The sequence below is a fragment of the Ciconia boyciana genome, chromosome 4, assembly GCF_034638445.1.
Source record: "Ciconia boyciana chromosome 4, ASM3463844v1, whole genome shotgun sequence".
NCBI classification, from domain to species: Eukaryota; Metazoa; Chordata; class Aves; order Ciconiiformes; family Ciconiidae; genus Ciconia; species Ciconia boyciana.
In genome coordinates, this window is record NC_132937.1 from 51580973 (window position 1) to 51600673 (window position 19701).

At 40.0% G+C, this 19701-nt stretch overlaps 1 protein-coding gene across 22 annotated transcripts in view; it reads right to left on the reverse strand.

Annotated features, from left to right (window-relative positions):
* The window catches only part of MPDZ (multiple PDZ domain crumbs cell polarity complex component), a 139885-nt gene that overhangs the window by 71697 nt on the left and 48487 nt on the right, over nucleotides 1-19701 (reverse strand). For 17 of the 22 annotated variants that reach the window (XR_012042026.1, XR_012042038.1, XR_012042039.1 and 14 more), the window contains 7 exons: nucleotides 17339-17626; nucleotides 16290-16413; nucleotides 11222-11420; nucleotides 8283-8324; nucleotides 3156-3260; nucleotides 2245-2340; nucleotides 1580-1757 (listed from right to left, as the gene is read on the reverse strand). Coding sequence is in view for 1 of the 22 variants with exons in the window: in XM_072858910.1 (XP_072715011.1) it covers nucleotides 1580-1757; nucleotides 2245-2340; nucleotides 3156-3260; nucleotides 8283-8324; nucleotides 11222-11420; nucleotides 16290-16413; nucleotides 17339-17626 (1032 nt within the window). In the remaining 21 variants the exon portion in view is untranslated. The remainder of the gene's footprint in view (nucleotides 1-1579; nucleotides 1758-2244; nucleotides 2341-3155; nucleotides 3261-8282; nucleotides 8325-11221; nucleotides 11421-16289; nucleotides 16414-17338; nucleotides 17627-19701) is intronic. The other 5 variants (XR_012042043.1, XR_012042037.1, XR_012042045.1 and 2 more) reach the window with 3 other exon arrangements.

Genomic DNA, 19701 nt, shown 5'->3' on the forward strand with positions numbered 1-19701 from the left:
CTCTCTTGTAGAAGAAAGCATTTACAAAGGATGGCTAAGGACAAATTTTTGCCTGGTTGTTTTTCTTCATGCCTTCATATCTATTGGTGTATAAAACAGTTTGTCTTGCGATCCAGGTAAGAACCATGTTATGGTGAGGTTAGCATCAGGAAAGCATTCTCACAATGACGACAATAAAAGCTAGAAGCTAACACAGAAAGGTTATTTGTTAGTGGCAATTCTTGAACACAAAGTTGTATAATGAGGATTACTGCTACCTTTTTAATTGTCTAACTCTACCTTAAACTTACTTATCCAATGTAAATAAAGGGAGGATGAAAACAATCTGAGAAAGAAAATTCTAAACCTATGAGGAACTGAACAATAACGCTAAGGCTCTCCGACTCCCCATATCTGAAATACTGTATGCATTAGTAGAGAGAAAAGCCTACATACGCCACAACTTGAGAAACTGAAATAAACCGTTCAGAAACAGTCACATTAACACAACATTAGTTACTTAATTTCACTCACCCACTTCAACTTCTGCAAGCATCATTGTCAGAGACAATCACTGCGTTCATAAAAATCCAGGTATTCAGATATAATGAATGTTTTTTAATTTTGTGGCCATCAAGCAAAATTCCACCTCCCAACTTGTTATACACTGGAAACTCTTCCATCCTGTTGTAGAAAGTGCTACCTATATTAAGGTACTAATTCAAGATCCTTTATATGGATCTTGTAGCAAATGGTAAACTGCAGTTTAAGTATCACCATGTAAAGCAAGCTCAGTCTGATCCAGGGGAAGCATCACCATCTCCATCACCCTGCTTGTTATGTTCTTACTGATGGACAGTCAGCTAAGGACATCCAGCAGGGTGAAGAGGAATGCAGTTCCTAATGGCCTGACACTGGAGACAGGGTAATGTCTGACTTATTGATAATCATCACAGGAAAGACACATTCCTTTCAGTATGTTCATTCTTCAGTAACTTTAAGTGAGAAAGCAGAAGTGGCTGCATGAGCACAGGATTGGCTAAGCAGAAGAGAAGTCTAGATAAATTCCACCCTGCAACACCACAGGCTACTCTATCCTCAGGCATGGGCACAACGCTCTTAACTTCCCCTGTATTAAATCCAGCCTTCTTCATTCAGCAGGAAAAAAATTGTGTCTCCCTTAATTCCAGCACAAGATGCACAAGAATCATGTGATCTGATTAAGAGGGAAATAAGCTTGGCATTTATTTGTATGATTTGCTATTCACTGGCCATTTCTGTTGCTATCCAATATGCAAAGGTAAAACCTTTTAGCTTCACCAAACTTAAGTTTTTTCCTACACATGCTGGCTTTAAAACAGGAAGGTATAACTGCTGGCTTTGTAGACCCCTGCTCACACAGCCAGTCATCTATGCTTTAGGTTGTATATTCATCTTAAAGCTGTCTACACACAAACATCAGCAGATGGTACTACACTCTTTATGGCTCAAGTGGTGCCAGCTGGAGCAATTACACAGCTGTCAGCCCAGGATCACACAACCATCTCAGCGGCTCCTGAGGTGCTGGGGGTATTGCAAGCAAAAGGCACTCAGCTGGTACCTCCACAATCCGATCTCCGGTTTTCAGCGTTCCATTTTTGCCAGCTGGGCTGTCTTCCAGGATGTGCTTGATAAAGATCCCTCTCATAACTTCTCCATTACTCAGGCGGCTCCCCATCCCTCGTCCTCCAACAATGCTGATCCCTAGTGACTTGCTAGGCTCTCTCCAGAGTTCAACCCTGTTGTGACAAAACAAGGACCAAAATAAATGAAAATCTGTTGTGATTATGACAGTGCTGCACACTGAAGACACCTGGATTTGCACAATGGTTTAAAAACATTCAGAAATAACTCCTCCTTGGAAAGTTTTGTCTTTCAGTGGGAGTTATCTACTGAATTGTCCATAAAGTCTGTAATTGTGACTACTGTTGTTCACTTTATTTTGGATTCTAATCAAAACTTTGAGTACTTCTCTTCATCTCTTCTTACTGGCTCCCAGAGAGTCAGCCTATAAAGATAAATTACTAAAGCAATCACGAAACTGCTAGATAGCAGGGATTTAGCTCAATGGCAGTAAAAATCAACAGTGAATTACTCCTGCAACACACAATATATGTAAGTGCAGCAATTCTGTTGTTTTCTTATTCCTCTTAAAATAGATTACAGGTTTCAAAATTTTTGAATTTCAGATGAGATTTTATACTGTGCAACTAGATCTGCACTTACTTTCTGGGCTGGTTCCAGTTACTGAAAGCTGCATTTTGAAGTTCACTTTCTTCTCCCTCCCCCTCTTCACGTTCTGGAAGCTCTGGGAGTTCCCTGCTGATGAACAGGAACATGCAATTCATTTTTAAAGAACCCACATAATCCCTAGATTTCACTGCAAAATTTCATGTACTGGATGCCCCTGCCAGCATTAGAATTTGTACACAGGGTTCATGCAAGGAATTTCTTTTTCAGATGTCTGTTAGACTACACATTGTGTTTGGGGATTCCCTGTCGACATGTCTCTGCAATTAAGTTGCTATCAACTGACAACCACAGAATAAAAGACTCTGCATTTTGGAACTAGAACCAAATCAAAGCTGAAGGTAATTACTTATTGTTTCCAAAATGGAAGAAATTACAACAGCAATATTCAAAAACAGTTACTGCTTTTGGAGATTAATTTCAAGAAAACAAAAATTATTAGTCACTTTGAATATTTTGGCCTATAACTGTAACGAATTTTTGAAACTCAAGGAAAAGGACAGCATAATTCATTCTTTCCAGTACATGTTCTGGAAAGACCATCAATGCCAAATTCTCATGTTGGAAGCACTGAGTATTTGTGGCGATACGTATATCAAATTGCATAGCATTTAAGAGAAGTTTAGGATGAGGCAGCATTCAATCTCCTTTTTGGGTGGATCAAACATCTATAAAACAGCCTTGTAAAAATGTCAGAAAAATTTGCTAGCCAAAGCAAAAATTGTATTCTGAACAGCTTTTTATTGTAATGGCCGCTGGTCTGAAGAAAATCATCCATCTTTCAGCTCTTGTAAAATAAAACTTAATCTTCCTGAACTGTGCAAAGTGTATGGAAAGAGTTACATCTGAGACCCCCATGGGAGAAAACAGTAAGTCTTTTGACTCACCTGACAGTATGTGAAGGAAAAAGTTCAAGTGGCACAGCTCCCTCTGTCTGTTGTCCCAAACTGGCCCTGTACTCATCTAAATTTTCTGCTGGCACATATGTAATACTGCAATAAAACAGGACATGATTAAAGCAGCATGAGGACTGCTGGTCCTGCCTTTGGTGGGTGTGAGGAACGGATATGAGGAAGTCACTCAAGACTACTTCATCTAGTCATTGACTTCAAAGCCACAATGCTGGTACATTGGGAATAAGGAGTTATATGAATCCTTTGTGACTTTGCAACAAATATGCATTTATGGTCAAATTAGGTAGCTGAGCAGCACACAATTTTCTGAGGGCTGGCCACTCCATTTTAAGTAAATGGTGCTTGAACAGCGACAAGAGTGTAATAGAGACAATTCAGTTGCAGTCAAAACAGAGATTCCTCGTGCAAAGACAAACACTGAAGGATCTGTGAGGTGTGAAGCACCATTACCATCCTAAATGCTGGCTGAAAATGCTTCTGGAAGTTGGCTTACAGGAGGTTTTGGTTTTTCCTGAGCGGTTTTGCATCTGTTTTAGGTTTCTATGTTTTTGGTGAAAAATACTGCAAGGGTTTGGACATTCAAACATGTTACAGCACACCACCTATGCCGCAGGGGGCAATCCCCTGCTCAACTCCTTCCTCCACCCCCTCAGGCACTTCCAGCCAGCTTGGGATAGTCAGACAGTCGTTTCACCAGCCAAATGACATGCAGGCTCCTGAAGCCCTGGTGTAACCTGATCATGTCTGAATGCCAGAAACAGAAATGGCCCAATAGACTGGGGAGCAGGAAACAAAGAGAAGGAAAAAAGATTAAGGTATGAAGAATATTTATTAAAAAACCTCCCTCTACAGGCAAAAGAACACCATGATCTAATCAGGACTACTTAGATGGGCCTCCTTTAACAATGCTTTGTCTTCTTAAAAACCTTTAGTTGTTCGATAAACAGCTTAGCGATCAAATCCAAGTCTGTCAAGAAGTAAGTGTGATGGAAAAAGAACACAAAAAAAAAGAGGCTGTCCTCCCATCCATCACATGGTTAAAAGAAATATGAACATATCTCCCTACAGAACATGTAGTCTAACAGTGCAGTCTAACAGGAGCTGGTGGAAGGCCAAGGCTTACATAAAGCTGATAAGGGGGATTCAGGCTGGAAAGTGGAACATCTAAACAAGAATTACTGTCCTCGGGAGAGAAGCACATCCTGAGGAAATATGTAAGCTAATTAAGATGTTTTGGGAACCATCTGAAACAACCAGTAGAAGTGTGGTAAGAAGCGCCCTCACACGAACTATCCTCATTATCACACTAAAAGTCACAGCCCTCGAGCTGGAGACCCTGGCCCAAGCAGAGACCCCTCACCTTTGAGCGTGCGCAGAATAGTAAAGTAGCACTGTAGCTTTACGTTGAAATAAGAGACCTGTAGACCAATAGAAAACTGCTTTGTGTAACACTTATGCATATGCATAACTAGACTGTATAAATACTGTACCTGTATGACTGAACTTTGTGCTAGCTTTGTGGAGCTACCACCTCGCACCCATCTCTGCGCAGACATGAAATAAATACCTCTCCCCTGTGTGTATATTGGCGTCTTGCACACCGGGTAAACGACCTCACACTTGTGGGACAACAAACAGACAGGGGGAAAAAAAAAAAAGTCTTGACCGCTTCCCAAGGCATGTAAGCTGCTGAGGAGAGACTCCTTCAGCTCCAACTCTCTCTCTTACTTGGAGCCCTCTCCTGTCCGTCACTCCCTGACTGGAGTCCTTTTCTGCCTGTCACTCTCTGACTGCCACTGATTCCCACTCTCATTGGTTTTCTGCTGAATACAGCAAGCAGCAGAAGGCAGAGCAAATAAACTTTTATATAACTAACACTGTCTGTCCAAAACACTCTACCCAAATTATCATAAGGAGCATCTTTATTTGTTGTTTTCATCTGTGCCCAAGCATATTCCCTACCTCCTCTCACATCTACCATATCTAGAAAAGTGCAGAAGATGGTCATTAAGGAGGTGCCTAGGGTGCTGAACAGGAGGAACTCTCCAGTTCTTTTAACAGAAATTTCTAAATCATCCATATTATCACCAGATTCTTTTCTCTTCCTGAAATCTCCTCCCTCTTCTGCCTTGGCCTTTTTTCAAACACACAAGTGTTATGGGCTTGACACTTTCATTCTGAAGTGCTGGTGAGTTAACACACACTAGGGAACAAACACTCAGCAGAAGGTCACTGACTCTTATCTGCCTTTCCTGAGGGCATTCCAGCACTGGGAAACATGCAAGACTATTCTGCAAAGCCCTAGCAGTAAAACTGAGAGAAGCAAGAGGGAAAAGAGTTTTTGAAAATAATCACTACTACTTGTCAGCCATCTCCAACTCCAAATGCACTGAACTATAGCAAAGTCCTAGTATTATAGTCACAAAACTCTCACGGGGCAAATGCTGCTGCAGAGGCACCACCCAGTAAGCCCATAAGAATACCTTGCCTCTACAAAACCTACGAGATGTGCAAGCTGCATTTCAATAAAAGTATAATTCATCCAGTTACATTCAGCAGTTTCATCCCAATCAAATTCATCGATTTTTCATCCTATAAAAATAAGTAGGGGATAACGTATTTTCCCTTGAAAGACAGCTGCGGCAAAGAAACCAGAATTGCAAGCAACATTTCTGCTGGCTAGAAGGCTTGGACAATGTCCTTTATGCTAAACTGCAGCTGGAAGCTATTGTTCTAAGTACAGAAAGGAGAATGGCAGGCTCCTGAAAAGGAAACAGGTATGTCCAGATTCAGCCTGGACGAAGACAGTAGAGTGTGACCAGTGATAGTAGAGTGTCCAACATCTTTCAAGTCTTGTCCAGTCCTTTTGTGCAAGGAGTACATGGCAAACACTTATGCAGAGTCCCAAGGTCCAAGGGTAGTAGCAGTCCTTATCTCATACTTCTGTGCAACGTCAGCATTAAAGGTCAGCTAAGGGGGAGGAAAACCATATGCACTCCAACTTCTGGGATACCCTGTCATTTTTCATTACATGAATGAATATCTGACATTGTGCTGGGACATTCAAAAGGTACGGCTCAAAGGATGCTCTCATACGGCCTTATATGCTACTTACAAACATCTCCCAAAAGCTCTCTTAGGTAGCTAAGCTTCCCTTTCTGTGTACAGCACAGGAACTAGGAAGAAAAGAGGTTCACTCCACCATTTTTAAAAATTCATCTAAAATTGAGCAACTGAATTACCTAGTTGATTTCTACAAATGGAGTCGAATTTAGATAGTATCAGTGGGAGCTGTTACATTTTAGCTCTTTGGAAAATTACATTATTTCTATTCTAGTGCTTAACTAATTGTGTAATTTTAAGCACTCAAAGGAACATTCAGTATGTTTTTAACTGTTCATTCTTATCTACAACTAAACTTCAATAATGCTTCAACTACTTCATAAACATAAACCAGAACTTGCATTTTGCAAAAAATAGCATAGAAAAGAAAACAAAATTACATGGATCAAACACATGAAAAAGTACATTCTGTGTAGGAGTCCACCTTTGTTTCTTGCTCATGATTTCCAAAGTTCAGTTAACTGTAAAGGTTTCCCTACCTGCTCTTATTAGCTAAGCTGTATTACTGATGTGACTGTCCTCCTCCCCTCTCTCCTTCGCATGTTAGTACTGAAATTAAAAGTTATACAAAAAACCTAGCTCTGCTGAAAACTAGAGTTTTAGGTAATACGTATACCAGAAAGCCATCTTTGCTAAGTGGCTGTCTGTCCTGCTTCTGCCTTCTGTGACACACAGCAAGGTCAGACTGTACTAAAGATGTTGGATTTACATCTGCCATGAATTTTTATCCTGTTTAGTACTTCATGGGCAGACACCTCACAGTTATCAAATCCATCACTTGCAGGATCGCTACTGTAGCTCACTTCTTGGAGGTCTCAGTGAGGTCTGAAGACATCCAGCACATCCTCAACAGCCCAGTGTGTGACTGGGGTGATGAGGGGCCCAGAACAAAAAGGGTGTTGGTCTCCTCTGGTCAACTCTGTTGACCCTTGTGCTGTAAAGTGGAAATGAAAATCCACCCAGGCACCTGAATGGTTCATGTACAAAAGGGACTAATAAATGCCTTAATATGGTCACAGGGAAAACAGTAAGAGAAACAAGTGCCAGGAAGTAGCGATGAAGACACAAAAAACAGGAACCTACTAAATGACTGAACTACTATTTCTTAGTTGCATTTCTTATCTGCAAGAGAAGTTAAAGTTCAATAATTTCAAGGGAAAGTATACGCAGCGTTTAATCATTTCCTCTCTTTCATAGCTGTACAGCTTGAAGGAGAAAGTGTTCTGGTTTCCTTTCTTGAGAGCTACAACCACCCTCCTCCCCCCAGAGATATGCACTAGCAATGAAAGCAGTGACAATGGAAACACCAAAGGGTGTACATATGAAAATATCTTGTAAACACAACACCGCATGCAGTACAGAGGAACATTTATCACATGCTTGACTGAACAGCCACACAAAACCTTGAAACACCAACAAACCAAATAACGAAGTATGGAAAATGTTCAAGACAAATTACTGCCATTAACACTTAAAGTCTAATTTGAACTTTTTTATACATGAAGGAAGTAAAATGTAAGTGCCACAGAAAATATGACACTGAGATTAATCCAGATATCAGTACATCATACTCATGCCAATTCTAGCAGTGAAACCTGTACACACACACACATGCACGCGTGCTCTGAGCACGTCTGGGGTGGCTGTCATAGAAGGAATTTAAAAATATTAGCAATAATTTTTTAGAATACGGGTGTTTTCATTCCAGTCTTAGGAAGTATGCTCCAATCTTCAAGTTTAAAGCCATATATATATACACATATATATACACACACACACCTTTTTTTAAAAATACGTACACATCCACACGTGCAGCCACATGTGCATGCACACACACGCACACAAAGAGAGAGAAAATATGTACCTATATCTGGATATATCCCTGATATTACTATGGATGTCATAAAAGCATGGAATGATTTTACAGACAAGTTGCAACACAGAGCCATAATGAGTTTCTGAATCACCAATACTCACACATAAAAGAGGGCCTGATCATCAGCAGGTGCTGGAGAAGATCTAGAATGTGAAGCATACGATGCAGCATCTTTTTACAACGGTGTTAACAAATGTCAATGTCTCATGCTGAATGCGAGAGGCATACTTATGTAATTAAAAGTGTGAGATGCCTTTTTTTTTTCCCTTTCTCCTTTTTCTTTTCTTTTTTTTTCCCTGTCCCCCTCCGCTTCATCTACACCTCTCCCAGAAAGCATCTGCTCTTTATTATTGTCTATAGCAGTGATTATTAACAAGCATGGAAAATGGAATTGCAATCTATCTTTTATTTCTTGATCAGGAATTCATCCCCACACTTTAGGCAGGTGAATTCTGATTCAGCTCTGTAATTATCTGACAGATGTTACAAGCAGCTGCTGCTGAGCACAAAACCCTGGCTATTATTACAGAAATCTAAGAGCTCCTGGCAAGGTGGAGTGAGAAGTGAAACAGAATGCATTCTGGTAAGGCTGCACATCTGGTTTTCCACACACAAAGGGGAAAAAAATTAAATACCTAAGCCTGAAACTCAGATTGCTGGTTCTTGAACTATTCAAAATCAAATTTCCTTTAATAAAATAAAACAAAGCCTTTATGTGTCAAGTAAGAACAGCTTTATGTTTTCTCAGCAAATAATGTTTGCCACTGAAACATAGCTTTGAAATTAAAATAATTCTGCTCTAATCACTTTTTGGGGGCACCCTGCTACCCAAAAAAACCTCAGTCTAAAAGTTAAGGTGGCAACTTTGCAGCCCTGTATGGATAAAGAGGAATGATATCAAGATGGCCACACGTGAGTGCTTGTGCATTCATGTTTCCCCGAGGAAGATACCAAAGAGATTCAACTTGCTTATTTGAAATGCTGGCCCTTAAATTGCAAATCCTGCATGGTAGTGCACCACATTAGCTCTAAAATGACATCTGTATAGCTGTGTATCCCTCTCAGCAAACAGGTCATGAGATAATGCTCCATAACTCCACATTTCTGATTTGATTTGGGACATTACCCACTTGTTTGTATCATAATATTTTTCCTGGGATCCTGCACTGCTCCTGAAAGTACAAATTACAGAAAAGTTTAATTATGCTGAATAGTTTTGTATCAAAACTATGTAGGCCCAAAAATATTGTCCTTATTCTTGCAAGACTCTTTTAGAAGCTACCAAAGGACTTGATCTTTCAGTTCTTTGAAATGCAGAAGCCGGCTTCACTTTAAACCCTTATCATGGGAATGCAGCGAGGAACATAAATATAAAATGAAAGACAAAAATCTTAAGTAAGCACATGAATAGCAACTGCCCCTTTTCTGTGAGATCTTTCAGAAAGTGGATGCACTCTTCTCTGGAAAATCTGAATATTCAGGTCTAAGACAACATTTTGGTATTTCCAACATACCTGCAGAAGACTAAGACTACGAAACAAAACTTATAGTCATATAGTGTAAAATGCAGCAGCTATAAAAGGATAAGCACAAATAATGAACACATCTGTGTTTGATCACATAACTATGGCACTAATAAGAGACTCATCCCAGAAGAATGGTGCTGTAGCATTTGTGTATCGAACCAGACGTACACACAAATGCACATGCACATACCAACTGATTTCAGTCATGGCAATTGGAATTATAATACAGTTTGAAAGCCTACAATAATAATCAATGTCACATTTGATCAACACTGACTCGCTCATATTCATGACAGCATTGACAATAATGTAATTCATTATATGAGCATATCCCATTATTTAAACAAGCTTGCATTAAATCATAATCGTAAACAAATGGCAGGTATGGGACAATTAAACCTACCACCCACAGTGAAGATACTTTGCCTACCATGACAGGTCTCTTCAAGCTAGAATACTTCTGGGGAAGAACGGAATGTCCTCTAGTCCATTTTCAACTGACAGAAACCACACAGTTACCTGCAACCACACTGGGACTGAACTGATCCCTTTCAAGGCCACCCTCAAATAAGTAGAAGCTTCTATTACCAGCAGCTCCATTAATTCCATTTGCAGATCTGACCCAACCCATGTTACCATGGGTTTGAGAAAAACAGCTACTAGATTTTTGGAGCTCTAAACACAGCACTGGTGTGTCTAGAGCACTGTCCACAAGCTTAGGAACAACCTCATTTCTAGACAGTGCATGCGGGCAAAGTTAACTCCTCAACCATGACAGCTAGAAAGAATTGTACTTTAAGGGAAAGTTAAAATTCTGTAAATTGAGGGAACTTGAGGACAAGAAACTTCCTCATCAAGCAAGTGGATTTTTCCAAACTTGTATTAATTACTGCAAGTTTAAAGTAGTACTCCCAAGAGCAGATATTTATGCATTAGGGCAACTGCTCCTTCATAGGTACTAATAAAAACTTGGAAGTGACTTCACAAAACAGGCTGTTTCTGCTGTTTGTCACAGATGTACTCAAAATGTTTTAAGTATTACTTTTCTGCATTAACATCATGTGTCATACTTTCTGTCTGGCAGTCAAAACCAAAATCCGTTACAAAGATCTCCATCAAATGAAATCACTTGTGCAATGGCCAGGACAGTCCACCTCTGAGAAACAAAAACACCTTGAGGAAATCCTTACTTTCTTTAGAAGAGTCATACTATGAATGGAAAACTCTGACTAATCCCATTCCTTCAATAAAACAAGGCAGGGCAGTAATGATGATGATTACTAATGACAGTAATAACTTTCCTAAGAATATCCAAAGCCTCCCACACAAGTGATTTTATCTGTCAAGCCCATGAAGCTGTAATCTGAAGGTGAATTGTCCATCTGAAGCTGTAACTTAAAGGTAAATTCATTTTGTAAAAACAAACAAAATTTTCATTTATAATACTTGCATAAATAACCAAATTTTGATTATTAGCCTCTTCCTACCACAATTCATCATCTAGCTTTACCTACTTTATATCTGGTCCAATGAGCGAATGCCTCCTTAGCATAGCCCGGGCTTGTGCATTGGTTAAGTTAGTGGTTGACTCTTCATTAATGGACAGGATGCAGTCCCCCACACCAATTCGTCCATCACGACTTATTGAGCCTCCATGGATGACGCTGCGGACTATCATTCCTGAGCCATCTTTATTGGAACTGACTGTCATCCCTATAGTGAAAAATGCATGAAACAGTTAATAACGTCTTTGAGCTCCAGCTCTGAGTGCCAAGAAAAAGAAATGTAACCTGGGGCAGGGAAGGTAAAAGCTAGCCAGCCAACCTGCCAATGTCAGCAAGCCTATAAACATTGCTCTTATTCTCCCTTGCATTTTCTTCTTTCCAACAGGAGACAGCAGTTACAAACCACAATCACTGTATCTTTACTTTACCTTGTGTCATTTCACATAGTGGGCTCAATATAAAAAAACTAAGACTGTGGAAAATTTAATCAGAAAATAAACAAAAAAGGTAATGAAATTGCTTCTAAAACAGTCAAATTTACCACTCTTCTGGATGGTTCACTGAGTTTATACACCACATTTCAGTTTAGTTTATGGTGGTTCTCTTTGGAAAGGAGATGAAATGATTAAACAGTTAATTAGGAGCAGAGGGCCAACACAACCACACACTTCTTTTCAACAGAAAGCCTGAATCAGATCCCACTGAGATAGCGGCTGCTTTCCTGCTCTCCTAGGTGGGCTATCGCTTAGACCCAGAAGAGCATCCTGACTTCTGTGAGAGCCCGTGCACTACTGATGGATACAGTCCACTACTTGAGTTACACCATGATCCCACCTGTGGCATAGCAGGACACTACATCTCAATGTTTATACACACCATTTAACTCCACTTTCTTTTCACTAATGGGAAATGAGACAGAGATGCTCTTCCCCCTCCTCCCCATGGGGACTTACTTGTGGTGCTGGGTTTCTCATGTCTTTGTGACTGTTCTTGCATGCATGAGTTGTCACCGTTATTTTCAGGCCAGTTGGTGCTCTGGAAATCAACCCTGATGACAGTTCCAGGAAAATCTGTTCTTCACCAAGGCAATGGAAAGGTAGCAGAAGGGCCAGCACCCTGGAAGTCCACCCAGTGGACTTCCACTATCTTAATACTGCCAAACTGATTTTTATTCTTTTCTGTGCACTAACATGAAAACTTTCCTCTACTAACAAGATGAAGCCACTGAAGTAAGAACGCCTTATAGAGGAATATGTGTCCCTATGTGTTCTCTTGGTTTTGCACGTGAACATCAGGCTAACGTGCACTGGGAGTGCAGTTGTGTGTCTGCAAGCCCTTACCTTATTGTCCAGGTTGTGAGCGGAAGGAAGATGACAGCTACCCAGAGCAAAACTTCCAAGGATACCGACTACGAAAAAATCCTAACCATTTATATACAAACATGGCTACAGAAAACAGAGACTGAACACTTTACTCTGTAACCTTAGACCTTGGGAGAATGGTTGAACAGAGTTTAGAAGGCAGCTATAAGCCCCAGGATACCCAGACTCAGCCAACCATACCAACATCTGCCTATGTATCTTCTCAGAGAAAAAAATAAAATACTGTAACCGTTTAAAGAACAACACTAACCCAGATATTCATTTGTGCTTCTTAGGATTCCTTCAAGAAAACAAAAATATCTTAATAGTGTTGGCTCCTCATACCACTTGTAGTTGAGATCAATGTAGCTGCCTAAAGTATGAGAAGGTGGCCCTGACTAGCAAGGAACCACCCAATAAGCTTCTTAGACACAGCAATACATGCACCTCTTTACTTTGGTATGCAGAAGTCAAGGTGTATCTTTTGGAAAAAACTAAAAAACCCACCTTCATGATGGCACTTTATATTAAACTGATGAAAGAATATGGTGTTACCATTGACTGGAGATTTATATTTATGATTTGCCAGGTAATGATGTCAGCTGTGGTCAGGCGTAATTTAAACATGGGTATATCAGACTTGTGATACAGACACACAGTGTCACTGATTTATTGCCTTGCTATTAGAAAAAGTAGAAGTAAACTGCCTGTCACCTACCCCTCCAATTAGTAATGTTACAATGTTGAGCACATCAAGATGGCATTTACAGGTGCCGTCCTGGGGTAGAGGCCCCGGCGTTCACACTCACATACTCCTTCCAACAACCATCTCTTGACAGATCTACTCACACAGGTTACTCAGTCAGATCGGAATGTAAACACAACTCTGCAACAGAGTGGTCTCCACCAGAATACCGGTGGTGTGGACAGAAAAGCAAACTGCCAAGGAAACAGCTGAAATGTGGCTTGAAATTCTGAATCTAACCTTGCTGCTTGGTTAAGCGAGTAACAAACAACAGTATTACTGAGGCTAGTGTAACAGCACTTTAGAAAAACATCACTCCTGGTTTCTATGCCAACATCCTGTTGTGGTTTAGCCCCAGTCGGCAATTAAGTACCACACAGCCACTCGCTCACCCTTCCCCTTGCCCCCGCCAGGATGGGGGAGAGAATCGGAAGAGCAAAAGGAAGAAAACTCGTGGTCTGAGATAAGAACAGTTCAATAATTGGAACAGCAACAACAAAAAATAATAATACTAAATTGTAATGAGAAGGAAAACAACAAGAGAGCGAGGGATGAACAAAACCCAGGGAAAAAAAAACACAGTGATGCAACCGCTCACCACCTGCCAACTGATGCCCAGTCCGTCCCCAAGCAGCAATCGCTGCCCCCCAGCCAACTCCCCCCAGTTTATATACTGAGCATGACGCCATATGGTATGGAATAGCCCTTTGGCCAGTTTGGATCAACTATCTTGGCTGTGCCCCCTCCCAGCTTCTTGTGCGCCTGGCAGAGCATGGGAAGCTGAAAAGTCCTTGACTAGTGTAAACACCACTTGGCAACAACTAAAACATCAGCGTGTTATCAATATTATTCTCATACTAAAATCCAAACCATAGCACTATACCAGCTATTAGGAAGAAAATTAACTCTATCCCAGCGAAACCAGGACACATCCTCATTACAACAGACCTGCAAGACTGATGTCACACTTTGGACAGCTACAGTTTCAGGTTAAAAATGCAAATGCCACTGCGAAGTTGCCAAATGAATCACACAAGGACAATGGCATTTCAGCTCTTATTCCATGTGGGTGCTCCATCCTGTTACCTTTTAAAAATCACAATCAAAAGGTTAGAGCTCCAGCTGTGGCTGGATTTGAAGAGCTGTTGCAAGCTACGGGTGACACCATTTAAAAGGAAAAAAGAAGTGCCAGTTCTCAACTGAAATAATTGATGCAGCTGCAGCTTTCAACATCATTCACAGCTCTTGATTTAGCTCCTTTTGTAAAAATGAAAGTTAAAAGCAGTGCAGCCATGTGTGTAAATTGGTCACTGTGCCCAGGCAGCTTCGCAGGCCAGAGCACACACAGACTGGAAGAAAAAGACTACAGTCAAAAGCCAGGAGAAAGCATTATTCACATTCATACTATGTATACATGAGAGGCCAGTCTTACTTTTCATGCATGTAATGTCTGCCAATGTGCACCCGGCCCCAGGTTTGTATTTTTATGCTGTATTACACTTGACATGAAATTTGCTTTGTATGTTCACTGCACTTAAAACACTCATAGACATACGTGAAAAACACTGCTCCACTGAGTGAAGAGGTTATTGCAAACAAAACTTTTTTAACAAAATCCAAATGGCTGGAACTGCACTGTGACCTGCACTTTATACAGCCTGGCCAGTAAAGGCAGTAGTTAGCCAAGCACGCCATACCAGTGAAAGTCAAAACTTATACCCGTATCAGCCTTGCCTACATATTTATATACTGGGGAGGCTGATTTTAAATCAGATTAGTTCCTGATCCAGTTTGGAGGCTGGCTGTATCACGAAGGAGAAGGTGATATGGGGCAGAGTGAGCATCCAGCCATCAGAGGGCAGTTTATTCCAGGCAGAAACGCCCACTGAATTACAGCATCCCAGTGTCCCACCCACCTCTGCACAGCAAGGGAGTCCTGAGCAGTGGCTGTTTATGAACAAGGGGCCCATGGGCTGCTTTCAGGGTGCCTTCTGTGGCCAACCCATCCCGGAGCATTTGCGGAGTCACTGCAAACGGCCAGCACCCACACAAACTCCTGCCCTACCAACACCAGAGAGTCTTCAAGGACATGCAGTTGGTCAGAAGAAATGGCACCAGGAACCTAAACCAAAGCAAATGAACACACCAGCCACGAACGCGAGGGGAGCACCCACTGTCTCCCACCGAAAAGCTTCTCCCATGTTGGCTCTGGGAACTGACCTGGGAGGATGCGGTATCCTTGTGCTCCCCCTCACACTGCCAAGTGCTGCACCAGAGACCAGGAGAGGACACCAAAAAAAATTTCCATCTGTTGTGCCTGTTCACTCCAAAATGTGCCTCTAGTCAGTACACTCAGGAAGTTGCAGATTGCAGATATTTAAAACTCCAAAATTCTCTACAAAATTATATCATCCTTGAGCTAAAAGCACTACCTAGAAAATGTATCAATGATGTGATTTTCAGAAATACTGAGGCACTTAAGATACAAGTACAAATATGTCGCAAGGAAGTGAACAGCTTGTTTAAATCCTTTTGACCATCCTCAGAAAGCAAGATCATTTTGTGTTTACATACATTTGAAAGTCTAGTCTGCACCTCTTTAACCAAAGCCTTCTTGTACAGCATTCCTTGGCTATATCTCATTTTTCCATCATATTATATAAATGTATAAACATTAAAAACCAATATATTAAAATTGTTCTGTTAACATTTAGGAATGACTAAACTCCTTTATGGAAAAAAAAAAAATTTCTCAGTGAGATCGGACACTTTACTTTTGTGCTCATGGTAACAGCAAATGGATCCACTGCCATCATAGCCAAACAGGGCAAGAGCAGCAAAGAATGAATATCCTCTTATGCTTTCCCACTAAAAGGAAAATATTTCGTCTTTACTAATAGCATAGGAAACATATGAGAAAAACAGAAAGCCATGTTCCTGAACAGGTTACAAAAAATGTCATTTACCTTACCTAGACTTGAATTGCCTTTTGCAATAGTGATAGTCTTCTCATACATGTTTTTGACTGTATTTGGGGTTGTGGAACTTCCCTCCAAAGATACTGGGCATCTCTTTTCCATTAAAAGCACTTCATCCTAACACAAGGGGTAAATAACATCAGTTCAGAATACCAAGATAAAAATACGATTGGGCATACTGACCTCAACTCATCTTACCTTACACAAAAGCTAGGCAAATATTTAATACAGATTCATTATACTGACATCGGAAAAGTCAGTCCATCAAAGATCAAACCAACACACATGAGGTTTCTGTTTTCATTCAGATGATATAGCAAATCTACCACAAGGTATGCTTTTAATTTAGGGACATCAGTTACATTCTTAAAATTAGTGGGATGAATTCAAGGGTTCTCAGACTCGTTCACCACAGATGTCTGACAACCTGCCAGTGCTAACGTAACAAATTTTGTAAGAAATTGCAGCTTTTTTAATAATTTCTTAATAAATCACTGAATGGAAGAAAAAAGAAACACGTCACAGTGACTGTCATATAAAGGAGTATTATGTTTGCACACTGTAGCACCACAGGGCAGTTTGTGAGCTGAACTGCACAGGCTTATGCAAACACCAGGATGCAAGTCTTTCACACCACTCCCCCTTGGCTTCCCAGGCCTGGTTTCCAGCTGTGCACCTCCTCCTTGCGCTATGCCTCTGCAGAGGTTAACGGCGAGTAAGAAAAGCCCCCTGGCCTGCCCAACAGGTACACTGTCGTCCAGCACTGTCTACTTGAGGTATGAGCAGACTTTTATATACCCCTCTATTGCCAGTCTCTGGGAGATGACTATCTTGACACCATAAATTATCTCCTGTTTTGGATATGTCTAAATCTGTAAGTTTTGATGTGAGCTACGACATCTGATGGACATTTACAATCAACCAACCATACATGACTGCTGGACAGCGTCAATTTCTGTGGGACATTCTATGGTTTAATATGGCCTTTCCGTAGTTTATTTTAATTATTATTTAAAAAAAAAAACAAAACCAAAAACTTTACTTTTCCAGTGGGATCAAGCTGCATGGTAGTAGCAAGGCTTGTACTTAGTGCAATTTCTGCTGTTGTCTGAGATCCAGTCCATGTTGCTGTGTTTTCACTTTCATTTTGGTTGATATCCGAAACATCCAGAGGCAGAAGATCCTTTTTAGTAAAACCAGTTGCCGTTTCCAGGCTATTGCCCACTACAGACTTTTGCTCTCTCACTCCCTGATTCAGATCCATGTTGTACAGGTTCTTGTCGGATACAGAGAGATCAGCTGCAGCATTTGAACATTCCTCTCCAATAGACTGTTAAAGACAGGAGAAAATGAACAATCAACATTCTTTCGTAGCATAATTAAAAAGTACATTTCATGCTAAAATCTTAAACAACTAATCTCACAGAATTTAAACATGTCTGTTGTAACATCAGTGCCTTCAGTAGATCCCTACAGGCATTTTACTATAAAATTTACTTGATTCTTCAGACAACTTCTTCTGTTTTAAAATACCAGCAATCAATGAAAATACTCCTGAAGGCCAAATTCTAACCTGGTACTCATCAATAAATCTCCACTAACTTCAGCAAAGTAACATCCACTCACACATTCTCAAACGAGACATAACTCCAGCAAGTTATTAAAATTAAAGCATCCAATTGTCTTTCTCAGGTAGAACTTTGAAAGATAAAGGTCTTTACCTTCAAAACACTTAGCAATCAAAGAGCAATTTCAAGCAGCTCAGACAATAAGCATGCAATTTAATCATGCATTTAACTGAGTAGAAACATATTTAGATATCCCTTCCACACAAAGAGGAAAAGTAAAAACTCAGTCAAACCTCAGCAAAAAATGAACCTGGAGGTTTTGAACTGTGACAACAATGAAATACAATGATGCAGTTACAGAAGCTTAGCAGTTAGTACTTATTGCAAGTGTATCAATTATGGCTGCATTACTAGGATTAAGTTCTCTACACAAAGCTTGTTCAGACTTTCAAGATTTCAAGGTCCTGCATTTCAAATATTTTAAGGGATTTCAATAATCACAACTTTCTGAAAAAAAAAACCCTTCAAATATTCTCTAACTTAATTTTCAAAATAAGTAATTTAAAAAACATTTAGGCCATTAGATTTTAGAAAGATATATCAAGGACTTAGAAGTTGGACTTAGAGGGTCTATATCAATATTAGGGATTTTTCTCTGACATGTAGTAAATGTAGTCACAAGAACGTCTACCTCTATCTGTCTTAGTTGCTACCCTCTGATCCTACTAATTCTTCTATTCCTTTTCCAAAAAGTGGGGAAAATATGTTTCCCAGGATTTTGGGATATTTTGCAACACTTTGTATCAAAGGACTTAGAATTAGTTTTTCTCATCTTTCATGAAGTGCATACATGCTTGGTCTGTCCCCAGACAATCATCAAAAAAGGGTCACCTGTAAATAATTCGTTTAAGTAACATCTGAGAAGATAATTGAGCAAAGCCTAAATACAACTAATCTGCATGATGTAATCAATGAAATCATTTCCTACCTTTTGGAGAACAGAATACCAGGACTATAATCTATTTAAATTATTTCATTAGGTTTCAAAGAAAGCTGGGACATCTACTTTTAAGTCTGTTTTGTATCAATTTCCAAATCAGTGAAAACAAGACCCAGATCGTACTCAACATTTATTCCATATGCCATATATACATATTAGAGTTGCAGCATATGCCCATTTTTATTTTTGTTTCACTTACTTAAAGAAAAGCCAATTATGTAATTTTTGAAGATGAACACTATTTCAGGAATTTGTAACTAAAGCAACATGTGGCCTCATTAGAGCATTTGCATTACTCTAAGTAGGTTTTTTTCATCACCTGTTTTAAAAGTGACACCAAAGGCATTCAGAACTTGCCAACTGCCCTGCAGTCAGAAATAGGTGAAATACCTCTGCATTCCATGTAACAACTAATAGCATTTTTTAATTTTTTACTGCATTTCACTTGCTTCAAGTTTTCATGAACAGATTTTCTCGCTATGTTTACATTGTGAAGTCACTCATAACTGCAGAGTATAAAATGTTACTTGATGAGAACTTAATACTCACTTCATGCTGGTGCACAGAGAGGAACATTGAAAAGTGAGTCCCATAATCTTTAAAAAAACATGCAAACCAAAGCCATCTTTGTCAATGCTGAAAATAACTTAAGACTTTGTAGAGCCTCAACGTGATATATAATGTAAATCCAGCCTCTATCTCATAAAATGCTTCTCAGCATGCAAAATGCATAATCCGTTTATGTAACAATTACAGAGTTAAACAATGCAATCTGTCCCACTGGCACAGCAGAGATGTGCTCTTCTGTGGATTAGGAGAAACCATTAGAAGATGAAT